Genomic DNA, 20,447 nt, shown 5'->3' with positions numbered 1-20,447 from the left:
CTTGTAGGTATTCATTATGTCTGATTGACTCACTCAGTTTGTACAGATTTGCTCGTTGTAACGTATTGAAATAATATAACATGACAGGCGTAAGACCAATGGGTTACAATAGAGTAAATTAGTGCCAACGGTTGACTATAAATTAATATGTGTATTATAATTTTAATTGAATCAGTTGAAGCCGATTTTTATTATTAACGCATTTTTATAAATACAAATTTGAGTCTGCTGCTGGTGCCCGCACTCGTGACCTCCGGTTTATTAGTCGCGGCTTTTCGGAATACTTTATTTTAAAGTTTTAAAAATAGCCAAGATTTTGAATTTTTAATAGAAATGCTCTATGGTCAGCAATATAATATATAATAATATTATTAAAAAATAATAATAAATATTCCGCTAGCCTAATACAGTTTGGTAAGACTACTTCAGAGTTTTCCCTCAAAACTATTGTATGTGATGGTCGATTTAGATAGCATGGACCCTGAGGCTTCTCTCGCTTTGTCCCTTCGAACGGAAAATACAAACGGATTAGTTTCAGAGAGGCAAATAGGTGACCCATCTCTGTGACATTTATCATCCGGAGAGGCTAAAAGGGACAAGCTTTTGAACGCTAGTTTTAAAAGCCCATTTCGTATACGAGATCAAAAATTGTGCACTATCGTGCTGTCGGCTGTGTGAACATGAATTGCATGTGTGTTTTTCATATAAACATTACTAAAAGGAATGTAAATTATTTTTGTACCTGTGGATTTAAAAAATTACCGTTAATTGTCATATTTAATTTGTTTTTGGTAGTTATATTACTTTCGACGGGATCAGATTACATCAATAATACCAGAAAGTTTTAATTGAATAATTTACAAATTTCACAATTCAATTATGTATACTAATTTTAAGGAACTTTTAAAATATTAATTGACTTTGATAATAATTCACAGACAAGATTTATGAATATCTGCTAAATTATTTTTAATTTTAATCAATCATTTAAAATATTTTAGGTTTTTAATCTAAATCTGAAACTAATTATTTTTTATGAAACATTTAATATAAATACAAAGCATTAAAAACACTTAATTTTCATCGTATTGATATACATATCTACAATCATTAACCCTGTGGGAAGATTTCTTAGTCATCGACAAATGGTGCAACCTTGAAACTTGAAATGTCAAATATATCATGACACACAATAGAAACAAATTTAACAAAATGACTTGATAATTATTAACTTCACGTTGTCTTCAAGTTATTAAGACCGGTATGGGGTAGTCCGTAAGATTCTAGATTAATAAGCCAGAGGATGCGGGAGAAGGCCACGCAGCAGAATTTAAATTTATAAAAATGCGCTAATAATAAAAAGCGGCCCTAGCTGTAAAGTGAAGCGTACAAATTGAATCGGTTAAATTATTGAGATTCAAATGAATTTTTGGACTTGATCGGAATATGAATATTAAAGCTGCTGCTTTTCGAACTTCTAATGCCTGCACTACACTCTCTGGAAGTTGGCCAAGGTTGGCCAAGGACGGAGAACATCATTGGTTACTTCGGTCGAGTTCGGTTCTGCCCGCTCTAAAATCTCTCGGAAGTTGTCCGAGGTTACCGAGAACAGGAGGTAAAGTGAAGGTGATTCAGTCGACTTGGCCAGCTTCGAGCGCTTCCGAACATTGTCGGCAAACGGACCGATGTCAAAGGAATCGAAGTCGGAGCTGCTCTTTCGAGCGCGACCGGTAAAATACTTCCTCTTTCGCTCTATCGCGTTTTCAGTGACGACAGTGAAAGAGATAATGATATGGTGTTTCGCAAACTGAGATAGAACGAGTAACTCGGTTTAATTTCAGTATGCGCGTAGGCGTCCTATGGTCAACACGCATGTCGAGCGCTGCATCGTAGTCACGTGTTCAAGTTATAATACCACATGCTTATCGAGGACTTCAACAGACTCTTTGAATATTTTAGGGCACCAAAAGGGAATAATTACATTTTTAATAGTATATTCTTCTAACAGATATCCCTATTATATTTTTTTCATATAAAATTTAATAATTAAAAAATAATTAGTGCTACTTGATTTTGTTAAAAAAATCGTATATTCTGCTAACAGATGTCGTTATTATATTTTTTTTCGTATAAAATTAAATAAACAAAAAATAATTAATGGTACTTGATTTTGTTTAAAAAAATCGTTTTAAATATCCTTATGTATTTTCCTAGATCGGTTTATATAAATGTCACACCATAACGAATTCTTATTTAGAATCGATGGCGACAAATTCTAAGATAGTCACAGAAGTGGTGTTCGTATTCTGAAGTATAATTTTCATGCCTTATGGCATTTTGCAAAAACCGACAAAGATTTTGCGCAAATTGAATATTTACGACCGAAAAGTTTTCACTGATATTGTATTGGTGAATGCCCACACAAACTTATATAATTATCAGTAGCGTAATTTTAATAATATGACAATTTAAAAATTGCGATTATTTGGCACATTTTTTTATCGCACGCAAATATCCGGGCTGTACGTGATAGAAGCCGCCGTCTGGACGTCATTCACGGCCGCCGAAATTTGCACCGGTGTGGTCGCTTACTCGAAGTCGTAGGTCTCGGCCAACTCCAGTTGCAACTTCCAGAGAGTGTAATGCATACATAAGGGTCATACTGATAGGAGCATATATATAGGAGTATGCTTATATCCACGGAGCAGTGAGGGTAATAATATTTGAACTAACGTGCTTTTAACAATAAAACCAATAAAAAAAGTGCGAATAAAAAATCCTTCCCTGCGCGATGTAAAAAAAATGTGGAAGCTCCTGATGATGCTGGGACAATCTTGGCGAAATATAAAGACTCATTAAAAAAAAAAGATGAACGCGAAAAAAACACGTATATATTTTTAAAAAAAATATATATATAGATATATACGTTTTTTATTCTGATTTTGTACAAAGAAAATTAAATAGAAAAGCGTTTTTAATTCAACAACTGTATTTGCCTTGAATAACAATAAATAATTCCCCAAAAGTCTATACATGGAAATTACTCCCTTATTTAAACCACCAGTTCAATTCTCTCACAAGGAATGGAATACACAAAAGTAACAGACATAATAGAGTGAAAACATATAGAATTGCGGCCGGGTGTCGACATTGTAGTGAAATGGAAGAAGGTCGCGCGGGTTAAACTAGATAAATGTTCAGACGATTAACAAAAGACTCTCTCCGATGTTGAAACCACCCATTTGGCCACCCAGCCACCCGGATTCACACCACCGACGACCATATAGACCGAATGACTACCGAAATGAAATATACTCTCATGGAGAGTACATTCTACATACAGAAAACGCGGTGCACGCTTTTCCGACCGATGGATGGCATTTCGTCAAAATCACCAAGCAACGTAGACTGAATTCCAGATAATAAATCAACTAGTCGTATATTTATTTAGAAGGAAAATGCGAGCTTTCGAGGAAAACTTTCGCTTTTTATTAAAAAAAGTATTTGCGCAAATAGATAAAGTAATTTACATTTTAATTATAGCAGGTAGTTATATGTATGAATTATTGTCTTTTAATATGCTATTCATTAATTTTATGAAGCATTTACCTAAATAGAATTTTTTGTTGAATTATCACTTGCTACTTATTTATTATCATGGCGATGGCAATAGTAATTCAGTATTTAATTTGCTTGCAAATCGCTTCCTTGCACTTAAATGTGCCTGATAAAATCGTTGCTTCAAATACATATGTTTAATGCTTTAACAATCAAACCCATTACATAACACTCTTTAAATAATTTCAAATTTTTCAGGAGTAAAAAAAGCTACCAACTTGTGCATTAGTTTGTATTTTGATTTTCTACCTGAATTCATAAAATTCAAGAACTCTAATGTGCATTTCTTGCAACTTGCAACGAAGAGGCCACTAAGTGACCAAGGAATTTGGCAATATGCCAACTCTCGAGAGACTTCTAACGTTAGTTATTATCGCTGGTAAAATTTAATTTAGCTCATTAAATTCCTCGCCCCTCGAAAGAAGCATCATATTACAAAAAAAATTAATTTAAAAGCACCCATTAAGGTTAGTACAAAGATGTCGATTTGGTGTAAGACCATGTTTAAACAAAAAAACTGAAAAGAGTGTTTTATACGTAGCACTTTGTTATGGTTAATAAAAGCGGGCTTAAAGTATAAAACAAGAGAGCAAGTTAAGACTGTTATAATGCACCAGTGAAGACGTCAGACATTGCATCCTTCGCTCCCTGGCTTTTTAATAGAGTATCGTAATAAATCAACCAGTCTTCCTTGGAACACAGCGTTAATTGCCCGCAAAGCTCTCTTCACAGAGTGACTTTAATCACCGTCTTTAGTGAAAGGGATATGTTTTTTTCGCGAATGCTGGATATACTTTAGATTGGACCAGGCGCCTGATTAAATTTCTTTCCTGTTGAAAACTTTCGCGCACTAGTTAAAACTTCCGCGCCGTAAGCTCACAAAAGCTCCACCAGACTGCAAGTATCACACAATGCGGGCATATAATATTATATGCGATTTTTAAATTTGTTATATATCTATGACTATATCATGTACCTAGAACACCCTCTATTTGCAAAATATCTGTATTAAAAATATTAAAAAATAAGTCGATTTATGCCTATTTAAAATTAATATTACAAACTGTTAATAATTATTAATAAACATGTATTAAAATTATTTATGTGTGCCAGTTGTTATTTTTTTGTCTTAGAAACATAAAATTTTGTATTAAATTATTAGACTTGTTTTATTTATGAAATGCCTTATATCTTTAAAAGTCAATTACATAAAAATTTAAAGATTTGTTTTCTAAAAAAAATGGTAGATAACCTTCTAGCGATAACCTGATTATTTAAAATCAGACAGAAAAAAATATCTGTAATTTATATCAGATGTAAAAATATTTTTACATGTTAATAAATTTAACAGTTTTAAAATCTGAAAAAGAACTTAATATTACAAGCAGAAAAATATTTCTGAAATGAATATATTATAAAATACTATTTTCTGATTGAATAGCACTGATATTACAGTACAAAATAGATTTATTTAAAAAAAATGTATTCTCTTTAAATTTATCTTTAGAATGAACATCATTGCAATAAGCACATAATACCACATTTCATTACTCAAGCATATTATCATATATTATTGAGGTATTTGAAGTATTGTTACTGAATTAACATGTATATTTGTACAAAGCATGATTGAAAAATAATTATATCAATAAAAGTTTCAAGTTATATTTGTATCCGTAACTATTAAATTAGTTTACTAATTACAAACTACTTTATTTTTAATTTTCTATATTTTGTATTAAGATTTTAAATTTAATAGAAATATAATAATTAATTTGCTTGTAAGATGTCATCAGATACTACTTTGTGATAATTGAAAAGTTTATTTATAGATCAATATAAATATATTATACTTCAAAAATCCATCATAAAATTGAGCGAGGGAGTAAGATTACATTTGTAATAAAATATTCTGTGCCCGTATTAAAAAGATGTGCCTACGAGTTATTTTCTTTTTCAAGAATGTTTTGAATACAAATTGTCACGTTTTAAAAATATAAATATAATCTCTGGTAAACGTCCGAGTTTAACTTCGTTACCTTTATCCGCTATTGTCTCACTTTGTGTAACGAGAAATAAATTCGCGACGAATTGGTCTTGAGGGACTGGAAAGTTTCTATCCGAAAAAATATATGTATATTTATAAGAAAATTTGACTGTAAAAAAAGTTTGCACGCCGCAAACCAATGAGTCGTTCGGGCAATAAAAGTTTTCTCTGCTAACAAATTGAAAACTTTCCAGAATAAAAACCAAGTTTTAATCTTGGTGCCGATTAAGGCGACATTTATAACTGTTCGCTACTATTGTCTAATTTATAGCAGAATATATTATTTATACCACTTTGAACGCTTTATATTCATCGATAAATTTTATGAGAATAAAATGTACATTAGTATACAGTATGTCTATTTTCGAAGCGCAGTTGGAAAAATGTAAATGGAAATGAACGAGAGACGGTGAAATTTTCGAGGTGGTTAACTGAATTTGCCAGGGGAAAATTTGATCATTAAAGAATTCCTTCAATTTGTAGGAATTAAGGGAAATAATGGAGAAAGGCTTGCGATATTCAATTTAAAATTTTAATGGAGTACACTGATGTTACAAGACACCCGCCCCAAACCAACGATAACGCCACTTTTCACTGACAACTCATTGAAGATAATTTTCATATATTCTAAAAATAAAGTGAAATTTCTGCGTCGACATTAAATTAATTTTAATATCATATCAAACTTTAACAAATTGTTAAATACGATGTTTCCTCGTATAGATTCTTAAGATATTTTTACCCAAAAAATATACAGACTAGAAAGCAATATTTTAAATATTTGTAAGTTTTTTCCAAATATTTCCTAAATAATTAGTGAATTAAATTATATTACAGATTGATATTAATGTTTTTAAATAAACTTATTCTACTCTGATGACAACACTTATGATCCAGGTCAATTCAGTTTTGTTTATAGCAATGAAATTATAACACACAAAGTGTCAAAATAGTGTTATAAATTTAAAGCAAGAAGAAGTGACCTTTATAAATAAGATTAGATAGAAAGCTACAGATAAAAACTATCTACGAAGTTGTCTTTTAAAGGTATCAATCCGAAAAGTATTTAAAACGGTTTCTGGACTGCTCATCAATACTTTCATAATATCTATAGTATTTAATGTTTTAAATAATATATTTTCAAAGTTCATTTTATGCTAAACTAATTGATAAAAATTCATATATTAAGTCATTACTCAATCTATTCTGCCTAACTATATTAACATATTTTTAATAATAACTCTATCTTCACTGTGATAATATCGATTAAATTGACTCACCTGCTTTACAAGGATCCAGGTCTAGATCGTTGGTGTCCTTCAGCGGGAATATTGTATTCTGGAGCTCCTCGATCGAGAACTTGGTGGATCTGGCAAATCTTGGCTTTAGCATATGCCTATTCACAGTCTGATGATGAACACTCACTGTAGCATCATGGTCCACTTTAGCCATTTTAGCACAAACACCGCACTTTACACTGAACAAAGAGCACAAAAACACACCCAAAAAGAACACTTTAATCCGTCGAAGGGATTTCGACATTTTCGGTCTAATATGGAAACCGGATCCGGTCATTTTGGCACCTTCTCTAGAACGCCGCTGACGAATGATCAAGTTACATGCTAACCTCTACGTCGACTGCTCACTGAAATTGAGAAAATATCACTACACTATAGAGATAAAAGTTACGAAGCTATGGCACATCGTAAAGGTCACAAACACGAACGCTGATTGTGTGAATTAATGTAAACATTTATTGAGTGTGTGAATGACGAATCGTGATCGACATACAAATTCGTGACGTATTAAATTTAAAATTGCATATAAAAATATTTCTGCTAGCGTGCACTGTACTAATGAACTGCATAGAAATCGATATATAAAAATATAAAAAGCAAACGCAGTATGAATAATTTATTTTGTGGGTAATTGTATTAATCAATATAATAAAACTTGATTGAATTAGTGTAAACGAGTAACTTTTTTATGATTTAAAATAAACCTTATATTCAAACAGGAAACTTTACTTACAAAAAAAATTATAAAAATCTAAAAAAATATATAGCACATTTTTAAGATATTTGTTTGACAAAAAAATATGTATACTATTAATTCAAAACACAAAGTAAAACTTTTTGACATATTATCAATAACTTTCACTGTAATAAAAAACACTTTATTTCTGTTAAAAAGATTAAAAAATATATATTTTTTACATTTTATAAGAAATACTAATAGTTGCTTTTCTATTTAAAAATTCAATATTTAAAATCTAAAGCCTAAAACTGTGCTGTAAAATTATAAAAATATGTATTATGTATCGAAGATCTTTTATAAAACAAACAATTAATTGACATATTTTTTTTCGTATTCTCCAAAGTAAAAAAGTTGAAAAACGAAGAAGTTAACAGATGTTTAAAAAAAGATATCATATTAAATATTTGTAGGGGACTAATCACTTGTAACTTAAAATTAGATGTTTTGTATTTTAAAGACAATGACCAAAATAGTGTCGAGTTGTATTTCATAATTGTTAATATTTCGCGGATCATCTATTAACACATTTTTCTTTCTACCGATAGAAAGGATGCGCGATAGTTGTATTTTTAAGGCGTGAACACATTTCGTGGGTGTGTAAAGATGTAATTACCTCACCAACATTCTCATCTGCAATTAGCTAGAACTGTCTGGAATCATCAGTATAAGATGTGACACTTGGTCACATAGAGACAGAGGCAAACGGAGAAAAACGCATCTGGAGACACAATAATTCAACTCGACACTCCAACCAAGATTCTCCGGCTTTAACCCTTTGAACGCGAAAATCGACTAAAGTCGCCCAATTAATTTTTTATCTCTTTACGCAAAAATCAGTAAAAATATGCTTTTCAATAAAAAACTTTTTTTTGTGAATAAACATAAAATATCATTTAAAATAAATAAAAATTAAAAAATCACAACATTTAAACACAGAATCAAAGTAAAATTTGCATTTTTCAAAAAAAAAAAAAAAAAACAATTAAATATTATTTTTGATTAACGCGTCCAAAGGGGGTAAGATCTGCCATTTTGACTGCACTATCTGATAGTGGCATTTTTATTTCCATTTCCGTTTGTGGTAATTTATACATGCTTATAAAATAAACTGTTGCAACTGTGTACACATCTTCAGCCATAAAATTGAAAATATATATGTTCATTTTATTTGCACATTATAATTTTTAAAATATAAAAATAGCAATTCACAATTAAATTTTAGTGTAGAATTAAGAATATTTTATCAATTATAAAATTGGTTTATAACTTATAAACAAAAGTTTAAGATATTATGCACATATTAAAATTATCAAAAAAAAAAATTATTTTTATATAGTAAAAAGGAAATTAAAATGTATCGTAAAAATATTTTTGATAACCAAAGCAATTTAAACATAAAATATTAATTTTTGTGCTAAGAATTTAACTGAAGAATTTTAAATGTAAATCAAAAAAATTTTATATAAAACTTACCTGAAATTGAGTTCTACAATAAATTTTAAGGTAAGTTATATATAATATTTTTTTGTTTTACATTTGAAATTCTTCAGTTAAATTCTTAGCACAAAAATAAATATTTTAAGTTTAAATTGCTCTGGTTATAGGCGTATATATTATATTAGGATTAAACTATAGACACAAAATTGTAATTTTTAGTATTGAAACAGATAGGTCAAATCTTTTTCTATATGTATAAGCAGATTTTACGAAAATGTGTACTAGAGATCAAAGGTACTATCTCTTAAAACCAGAAAAATATAGCTTATAATTTATTTAAACTCTAGTATGAATACAAATTCCGATAAAGAACGTGTCATAAAAACAACAATAATATTTATAAGCATGACTTAAAATAAATTAAAAATCAATTAGTATGTTTCTTAAGAAAATAATATTACAAAGAAACAATGCTATTTTTTTTAAATTTGAGGCAGCCGTTAATCTAATAAAAAATACAGTTTTAATTTCAGAAAATGATTGTATTTTACATTATTTATTTAAAAAAATATACAAAGCACTATCAGCAAAAATTTTAGTTTTATTTGTCAATGCAATTAGTGCTTTTAATTGTGAATATGTAAAAATTTATATTTGATTGGCTTTTTATATCATATAAATAAAAATGTCATTAAAAAAATACGCTTAACTATACATCATGGTATTAAGTATCCTATTTATTTACAGCTTTTAAATAAATGTTTCATACTCAAAATGTAAATTTGCACTTGAATATTAATACTGACTAATGAAGTTAGCAAAATTGATAACAATGATAAATTGAGCGTTTCTACACGCTCGCACATGCAAATATTTGGCAATACTTTGATAATTCATATGTCAAAGGGCGTGTGCATGTCAGATGAGAAGCAATGTTTACAACATAATGTCAATATTAATTCCTTTTCGGTATAAATGACGTATTATGCGGCGTGTTAATTCAATTTCATTTTATTCAGTATTCACGAGCCGCCCTGTTTCAGCTTCCCGAAGACTAATCTGTTTAAAATCACGACGTCGTAGCAAAAGCCAGTCTTTCCAAAACTGTTTTTCGTTTAATATTCAAGATTCAATTAGCGACGGATTAATTTTCATCTCTCTGGCAAATCCTAAGCGAGAGATTAGTAATATAAAAAAAATTTCATTGGTACATCGTTACTTTTCACGTATTATACAAATATGAAAAGGATATTTGAAATGATTATTCGGAAAATGTTAAAAAGCTTATTAAAAGTTGTTTTTTTCAGTGAGAGACATGCTTTTTTAGACGCTTTTCATAGAAATTTGTGAGGGACTGTTCTTTGAAAATACTTGTCATATTATATTTCTCTGAACATATAGTCACAAGGCGCTTAATTATGGCGCTTAGTAATTACCATCGCAGATGCCAAAACCGTATGCAGTCTTGCATTTTCATGCTGCATAAGGGTCAAACGTCTGAATAAGTGAAATATATTTTATAAATTATTCAATATGCACGAATAAGCTGAATTTTATTTAAATTATTTTTCACGATATTCATCCGTGAGTTAAAGGATATATAGGAAAACATAATCTGTGATAAATAATCTGAATATTAATTATATAATATATTAATTAATAATTTAAATCTCTAAGATACGATAAAAAGTTAAAAAAAAAACACCGTCTGATATTTTCTTTAACGAATACCACTGATTTATTGTGCTAGTTTTATGCAAATCAAGCAATAAAATGATCTTATAAAAACTGGGTTATAGCATCGTCCGAATCACCCATGATTGCATAAATCAGACGTTGATCTCCTTCCATTTCTCAAAAAAGCAAATCACTTTTTAAATGGAAGTACACGAGACATCAGAGCCCTAAGTTTGCCAACAAAGTTTGCTATACATAGTACATAGCTAGACTCTCAGACCGACATAATAAAAATCTAGAAAAAACACTTTTCACTTCGAGCAAATTGGTCCAGCAAGGCGTTCTTTGAGTCACCAGAAGTTTACTCACGCTTTGAAATGAAGCTCTAAGAATTGGAAGAGCGCTATATTTTTAATATTATTAAAGTTAAAAATATTTAAACAATTACAGTTAAAAAGTTGAATACGTAAAGCAGAGCACCTATGGCTTTTATGGACCCCACTGATATCCATGATCTCCCAACATTTATATGTATGAAAGTCTACTGTTACAATCGTTCTTTTATTTTTTCTTTTCTCTATTTTTTTCTTCCCTCTACTGTGATTTTATGAAAAATAATATAAAAATTATTGTTATAATATATAAAAGGCTTATTTAAGGAAGAACTAATTAAAATATGCATTATTTAAATTTGAGAAGTGCTGTATTCAATAAGCATATGATAAATCGTGATATTTACCAGTCATTGAACTTGATTCTTTCTCCATAAGACAGTTAGCTCTCTCATGAAACAAATATCCTCTTTCAGAGTTCAAACATGTGGCTTGCACGTAAAAAAAATCCAATAAAAAATCCAGCTTTAAATATAGATCATTGCTGAGAGAGTGTCGAGCCCTTTTTAGCGCAAAGACCAGACAAAAAACAATCGACATCTGTGTCGTATCTTCACAATCATAAAATCCCAATGCTTAACTGGCATAGCATACCTACTCACTGAATGGATTTACATTCGAAAACTTTAAGATGCCACCCCGATTAAATATTCATCAGTGCTAAAAAATATGCTAATCCTGGGAAATAAATATGCAATGCGCATTTTTTTATTTTGGTACCCGCAAAACGTTTCAAAAAGTCATTTGAACCCTTTTATTTCACATTCACACACAAAACGCATTCGGATTCGGGCAAAACGCATAAAATTGAAATGTAATTTTTGTCGGATGAAAACTCAATTAGTAAAACTCGATTTACATTTGCGGTAAAATATGTATATGTATGTATGTGTATGTGCTAATATATGTATACGTATTTCATTTTAATTTTAAAGGCAAAAATTCTCGTGGCTTTCGTCGATCTGAATGAAAATTTCATGGAAATATTTTTTATTTGAGTATAATTATTATCCAACGGCATTTGCTGTTTTTCGTTTACTGTGCAAAATATTAATTTTAAATTTTGTTGAGATCAACAATGAAGAAAATTCCGTTATAAATTTCATTCAATCAAGCAAGTGTTATGTAAAATATGTTTTTTATAAATCCAATGATATCTCATGAAGGAAAAACATTTAAACTTTTATATATATATTTCAATTAAATTATTTTTAATTAGTATAAAATCTTAAAACCGTAACATTGTTTCGAACACATAAAGTCCTTTCGAAAGATTTATAATACACCGTGAGATTAGTCTTATGTAAATGATCAATCCTCATGTATCCCAATATGAACCTTACGAGAATGATAATAGTGGCTTTAAACAATAGAAGAGAGCACTGTCATACTAAAGGATAGCTCAAAAAATAATATAGAAAATCTGTAAAACACCAAGTATAACCACAAAAAACCTTACGAAAAGTAGCAAAGAATATAGAAATCAAGTAGGACACCTAGTATTGCACAATAACCACAAGCAAACACCCGCTACCACAGCCCGCTCTCAACAGAAAGTAGATAATAATATGAAAGTTCAACTACAAATTTTGTGTTTATAAAATATATTCTATATATAATAAGTAAGCTATACTTGTATTACTTATAATATTATATTCACATCAATGCATATATGGCACATTTATAATACTTAACTTTTAAGTGTGTAAATGAATGTAGCGATGGCATAGTGTGCACAGATAAATTTATCATAAGGTAAAAAGTAAAAAGAGGCGTTTTAATTATGCTATTTAACTATTCAATGAATGTGTAAAAGAAGCATTAATACAATATTGTTACACTGTTACTATTTTTTCAATGAAGATTTTTTATACATTTACTATTTACATTTACAAGTAAGAAACACATTTTACCTTAAAATATGCTTATATATTTTAAAACATATTAATCATAAAATATTTTATAGGATAATAATAAAATATATATGTTTAAAAATAAATGTCTTGGAAATTAATATTAGTATAATATATATACATACATACATACACGTATTAGGTAGAGAGTAATAAGAAGATAATGTTAAGCTTAATTATTAAAAAAGTCGAAATTGCCTTAAGGAATTATATGATTAAATCCATTATCTGGAATATAATTTCACTCGACATATCCAAATAGGATTTGTCACGATCCAGTAAAATTGGTTTATTCGTCAATTTCGAATGTCTTAAGATAATAAATTCTGCTTTAAGTCTAGAAATTTGTGGCAAGCTTCAATCTGATGCTATAACCAGATCAAACACTAGACGTCGTAAAGTTTAGTAAGCAAAATATGAACATATCAAAGTGATTTATGTAGATTTCGTTTATAAAGGATGATGCGCTTATTTTTACGATTACTTTTTAATAACATTTTTCAAGCAGATTTTATTATAATAAATGTTTCATTTTAAGGATAAACTATTCTTCAAATGCTCTCTAAATCAAACTTATAGGAGAGAAATATAGCTATGCAATATTTTTTTTGGCTATCAATAAAACAATATGCATTAAACACAACCATTAGTCAATAAAGTATTTTGCGTATATTTCACAAGGACGTGTTTTGTCATGACTTTTCTGACTTACTATTATTCATGCTAAGCTGAAGTATCTAAGCCATACAATAAGAATGATCTAAGGGTGGCTTTAAAGGCGTTTTTTAGACAATGTTTTGGGCAAATATAAAGCTTGCATTCATGAAGGTACAGGACACATATAAATGTATTTAATATATTTTATCAGATAAAAGCTAATTATTAAATTTGTAATTAATTAATTATTTATACTATCAAGCACTTTTCTATTCCCTAATCAATGATGTAATTGCTTTTAAATCTAAAACAAAACTATGGAAATCTAAGAATGCTGCTCCAAATATTTTGTTAATACAATAAGAACATATAATCTTATTTATAAGGGATATCAAACTTTTTCATCAGTGCTTATTTATGACAACATGTTAATCGATCGTATAAGTTTTAATTTCATATATCTATGTGAAATAGTAGCAATCCTAAAATTTTTGTTCTTTGTTCTTCAGATATTTTATTGATTTACATTATATTGTAATATGTTATAAAATTGAAACAAATATTCTATAACTTATATTTTAATATTAATTATATATCGTGCTATAGAATTATATTTTTAATGTGTACTTACAGTGAGATTTTCATTTTTATTCTTGCACTACTTCACATTAAAAGTTTAGGGACCTCAAAAATTCTCTCGAAGGACATTGCTCTCGAAAATGGGTTGATTAACTGCCAACAATAGAAACACTGTGTACCCAATTCTTTGAAATATCTTGAGAGTGTGCTTTAGAACAACGATCCTTTCATTTTGGAACCTTGAAATAAGGATACTTCGCGGCAGTGGTCGGGATGAGACTAATTTTAGCAATTTCTGCAAGACGCTACTGTTCTTAAGCGACTCTCCGCTTGTACAAATGGACTTTTGTTTGCTCAAACACAATTTCCCATTTTCGCTTTTTCATTAAAGGCGAATTTGCTTTTGTCTTCAGCGGTTGACATTGAAAATGATAGCGACAAATTTTTCTTGGTTGAAAAATATCGTTCGAAAACTTGGCACGAAATCATTATACGCGTTCCAAATTTATTCTACTTAAACAATATCAATTGTAAGTTTAATTACCCATACATTTAACGTTACATTGTTACATAATCGCACAAAGCGTGTGAATGAATGCGAATTTGATCAAAACCGAATTCAACAGCTCCCTTGAAGTAAAATTGAATTTTCCAAATTGAATCCGTTCATGGAATTGCTTAATTATAACTGAATTCGATTGGGTTCGATGGCATATTTCCCATATTGTGCGGATATAAATACATTATAATACAATTATATTTTAATGTAATGTAAATGTGTTTAAAGTTCACATGTATAGGTAATGTTGGACGGTAATACATCTGTGTTTTCCTTTTTTCAATTAGATTTAAGGGAGCGAGTGAGAGATTGGCTCTACAATTGGCCATATCCGGTCCAATTTAACAAACTGTAAAAGAGACATTTGTAAAATTCAAAATAATATAAAATAACAATGATATGTAAGCACATGTGCCTTAATGCTTACAAACTTTAAATATGTAAAGCTCAACTTTAAATATAAATACAATAGTTATATTATTAAGTCAAATAAAATCAAAGATAAAAATAAATTGAATTACATGTAAAATGTCACGTATTTTTGATATAGCTATTTTTAATGCAAAGCCCTAATTCCGAAAATGTATTAATTATAACAGATTTTTATAATTAATATATTATATATCAAATTTATTTATAGCACAATTTTAGCGTCTCAATTAAACTGGTACAAATAAATTATTACCTTAAAAAAATATATTTCTTTGGTATTGAATTGATATCTGAAATCTATCGTTCTAATTAATATTTTAATTAAATTTAATTGATATTTACTATCAGTGACAAATTATTTCACTAGATTTTTTTTATTTATATAATATGTATATACATATGATATATACTAGTAATAATCTAAATATTATCATTTTTTTATTGTTATTAATATATGTTTTTGTTAAAATAGAAATCCTAAGCCACCAAAAAACCTATAATAAAATAACAGAAAGAAATTAAAATTAAGAAAAAATCTATTATCTCAAAAATGACGTTTAACTTATTACATCAATAAACTTTATAAATTATTACCATAACACAAATGATAGACTAAGCAATTTTTTACTGTAAAATGTGTTGTACTTTTAGCTTTAAACTTAAATTAAAAAATATGATATATACTAATTATAAAATTTAATCATATAAAAATACAAAAAAATGTTTTTAGTAAACACTATTACCTAAACAAATAAAAATATTATTGCAATCTAAAATTTTTTGCAAAAAATATTGTTCTATGTAATCGAAATTTAACCGTTTAAAAATAAAGGATCAAAATATTTGTTCCGAATTTTATTTAGTTCACATTGTATACATATAGCAAACGTAATATTTACTTTATCCTTTATGACATTTTATATAACGTGTTCCTTGATCGAAGCCGTGATGGAACATTAACGCATTGATCTAATTCTAAATCCTGTGCTAGTTACCAGTTCAGACAGGACATTCATCTCTATCGAACATACTATATGAATCCAGTTGCGTTCATTTGATTTATAAGAGAATTTAATATTATTAAAATAATTGTGATTTATAATCGTCAAATTCATATATATTTTTCAAAGCTACTATCAAACTTTATTAAGCAAAATAAGAACAATTAGAATCGAAAAGTTTATTTGTACCGATGGTGTAAATTTCCGGGGTTCTGGAGTTCAAAATTATGGGATGCACTTTCAGCAACTAAACGTGTGGTAAATATAGTGGATGATGCAATATATCAATAACCTTTGACCGTTTCGCCATTTTTTATGACCGTTTCTTGCGTGTTATTTATGTTAAACCCCTTTTTCTGGTCGTAACGAGGGCTTTTGTGTGGTCCCATCCGTTAATATGCATATCACTATGCATGACTCAACTCAATTGCTCAATACTCATTAGTTAGATTAGGAAAATCTAGGAAAACTTAATCTTTGATGATCTATCAAAAGTATAATACGGGTTTATATTGAATTTGATAGACTTCGTGAGACATTTAAAACATATTCAGATTTATGTAGAATTATTTATTCTACAATTAATAATGTTTGCCTATATTATTTGTATAATATATGAAACATACATCTGCAAACATTTTTTTATGAGTGGTTATCCCTTGTATATATAATATAATTCGCTAAAAAGATCACAGAAAAATAACCAACTAATGGACCGCGATCTCTGATTTATATCACCAGCTCAGATTAGCCGTATTGTTCCAACATTGAGCGGTCGTTAGAGGGGCCCTATTAAGTGCATTTAAATACACCGAGTGGACAGGATATAACGAACGGATGATTTACAACTATTATCTGTCTATGTACGTACTACGTTTTTGAACCAGGTTCCTCTGTGATGAAATGGCCACTTCACTTCCATTTCTATTCATTGCCGTCTTAGTAATAGTTTCATTAAAAATAAATATTAGAACTGCAAGTATTTAATTTAAATAAAAATAAGGGGACATTAGAATATCATATAAGAATCACAAAAATCAATGTAGTACAATGCATATAATTGTCTACAAAAACACTTAGTTAAAAAGTGTAGAATTTTTATTCAATTCAAAGGTTGAATTCCTATTGTTTTCTCCTATCCATAAAAATATAACAATGTTTACATAATAAAGACTAAGATCAGTGTGGAACGCATGATGTTAGTGTTTATTATATTAATTTGGCCATTTGGATAACTCAGTCGAATTCATATTGATGAATCATTATTATATTTTTTTTGTTCGTGTAACCCATACTTAATTATGTATAGTTGCATTCAGGTTATTTATTCTTTAATACAAAGGTAAAAATAATTAATAAATTTATATATAATAACATACTATCTGATCTACTTAAATTAACAAAATTATTTACACGCTAATCAATTGTGTATTGCTTGCACTACACTCTCTGGAAGTTGTCTGAACCGAAGTTACAACTGAAGTCGGCCGAGACCTACGACTGTCGCAAATTTAATATGCCGTCCAGTCGGCGGCCGTGAATGACGTCCGGACGGCGGCTTCAGTCACGTACAACCGGCATATTTGCGCGCGATTGCAAAATATGCCAAATAATCGCAATTTTTAAATTGTCATATTATTAAAATTACGCTTCTGATAATTATAAGAGTTTGTGTGAGCACTCACCAATACAATATCAGTAAAAACTTTTCGCTCGTAAATATTCAATTTACGCGAAAACCTTGTCGGCTTTTGCAAAATTCCATAAGGCATAAAAATGATACTTCAGAATACGAACACAACATCTGTGACTATCCTAGAATTTGTCGCCATCGATTCTAAATAAGAATTCGTTATTGTATGACATGTATATAAACCGATCTAGGAAAATACATAAGGATATTCGAAACGATTTTTTTTAACAAAATCAAGTACCACTAATTATTTTTTAAATATTTAATTTCATATAAAAAAAATATAATAACGATATCTGTTAGAAAAATATACTATCAAAAATATAATTAATCCCTTTTGGTGTCCTAAAATATTCAAAGATGTCAGTAAGAGTCTGTTAAAGTCCGTGATAAGTATGTAGTATTATAACTTGACCACGTGACCACGACATGCGTGTTAACCATAGGACGCCTACGTGCATACTGAAATTGAACCGAGTTACTCGTTCAATCTCAGTTTGCGAAGCACCATATCATTATCTCTCTTAATCTCGTCACTTAACACGCGATATAGCGAAAGGGTAAGTATCTCACCGCTGGCGCTCGAAAGAGCAACTCCGACTTCGGTCCCTTTGACTCGGAAATAATGCCGACAATGTTCGGAAGCGCTCGAAACTGGCAAAGTCGACTGAACTATCAAGTTCTCGGTAACCTCGGACAACTTCCGAGAGATTTTAGAGCGGGCAGAACCGAGCTCAACCGAAGTATCCCACTATATTCTCCGTCCTTGGCCAATCTTGGCCAACTTCCAGAGAGTGTAGTGCAGGCATAAAGCTTAAGCATATTTTTTTTATAAAATACGTCAATATTTGTGTCGTTTAAAGTACAACACTATATTTTCAGACCTCTTATACCTGTTCATATTTTAGTCTCTATCATGTATTTTAAGGTCTTTTAAAAAACGTGGTAAGCAAACTAATTGAAAAATAATAATAAATGGAAGTAAAAGTATGAGTAAACATAAAGCGATAAAATGTGAGGAGTGGGATAAACAATTTTCTATTATTATAGATTTTTTTAATATGATTTTATTTATAATGGGGTCTGAACGTACTTTAATATGATAAAAATATTGTTTTATGATATATTATAAATATATTTATAATACATAAAAGTTTATTTCAAAACCTTTAGCAAATAAATTCTGCTAAAATAGTATGTAACATGCAGCTAGTATTTTCGAAATTGCGTTTTTTTATATAACTACATATATAAAATATGTTACGTAAACGGATCAAGTCATAAATAAAGCATAACATAATCTCAAATGAAAATATAATTGGATTATGAGAATTTTTCGAATCCGTAGGATTATTTTATATATAAATTTCATTTCAATTAAATTATATTATCGAACTCGATCAATACGTGAATATACGCATGAATTAATAATCTTATACAAAAACACTACATAATAAATTCAATTAAAATGATTACAGTAAATTTTGGTTCAATCCGTCAAAATATGTAAATTAAAAAGGGTATAATTATTTTTTAATATGTGTGTTATTTTTATAAAAATATTTAATAAAAAATAATATTTAAAGGTCAACTTGGAGAAAAAAACAATTTAGTAATATTGACGATCCGCGCAAGTGCAAAACGGCAAGAGGATGCAATTTATATATTCGCTCGTTCCCATGCCATGCGATAATGGGCTGCTTTTGAAGTATCGTCCCTCATAAAGCACACATAGCTATTATATACACATATATACATATTTGAACTAGTACGTATGTATATATAAAAAAAAAGTTATTCTGAAAGGCGTAAATGGTTTATTTTAACAACATCTGTGTGTCAGAGATACCCTAGCGAGTGTAATACAAATGTATCATGTATACACAAAGTTGTAGTATGCGTAGTATTTCGTCCTCAGAAATGTAGGTACTAGGTAGAAGTCATCGAAACGTGCTGTTTAATGGCACGTTCTGTGTGTCGCACAAAAAACACCATTGCCTCATAGTAGCGAGATGCAATCGGGTTATTTTATTGAATATGAATGCTCGAACGTGTGTAATGCTCTTATCTTTATGGCCACTCGATGGAAATATATTAATTTCATGCTTTCCGTTTAGAGATTGCTTTTGCGAGAGCAAAAAATATTACGTATGTATGTATATTTAAAAGACATGCCTAGAGTTGGGTGGCGAAAATATAATTGATTCTGTAATGTTAAATATTAAATTAAGTGACAATTCAGTAAACCATTAAAGATGATTTGTTTTAGAAAATTATTAAGCTGCTGCTGTGATTGGCAATAGCGATCGATACAGGGTATTATTTTAAAAGTTTTTAATCCAGCAACTGGAAGATAGATGAGTGAAATAACTCGCTGACTATTGACCAAAAAGACTTTGAATTTC

The 20,447-nt window shown here is 29.3% G+C and overlaps 1 protein-coding gene across 5 annotated transcripts in view; it reads right to left on the bottom strand.

Moving 5' to 3' along the window:
- Window positions 1–20,447, bottom strand: part of tok (tolloid-like protein 1 tolkin) — a 112,014-nt gene that overhangs the window by 78,548 nt on the left and 13,019 nt on the right. For 4 of the 5 annotated variants that reach the window (XM_088182214.1, XM_088182216.1, XM_088182218.1 and 1 more), the window contains one exon: window positions 6,946–7,310. In XM_088182214.1, coding sequence (XP_088038340.1) covers window positions 6,946–7,240 — 295 coding nt within the window. In that variant the 5' untranslated portion in view covers window positions 7,241–7,310. Of the gene's footprint in view, window positions 1–6,945; window positions 7,311–14,409; window positions 14,696–20,447 lie in introns of those variants that run through there. The other variant, XM_088182217.1, reaches the window with a different exon arrangement.

This window comes from Plectrocnemia conspersa, unplaced genomic scaffold (genome assembly GCF_051122295.1).
Source record: "Plectrocnemia conspersa isolate PC_06_02 unplaced genomic scaffold, ASM5112229v1 ptg000003l, whole genome shotgun sequence".
Taxonomy (NCBI): domain Eukaryota; kingdom Metazoa; phylum Arthropoda; class Insecta; order Trichoptera; family Polycentropodidae; genus Plectrocnemia; species Plectrocnemia conspersa.
Note: the sequence above shows the minus strand (reverse complement) of the source record. Positions and strands in the feature narration are given on the sequence as shown.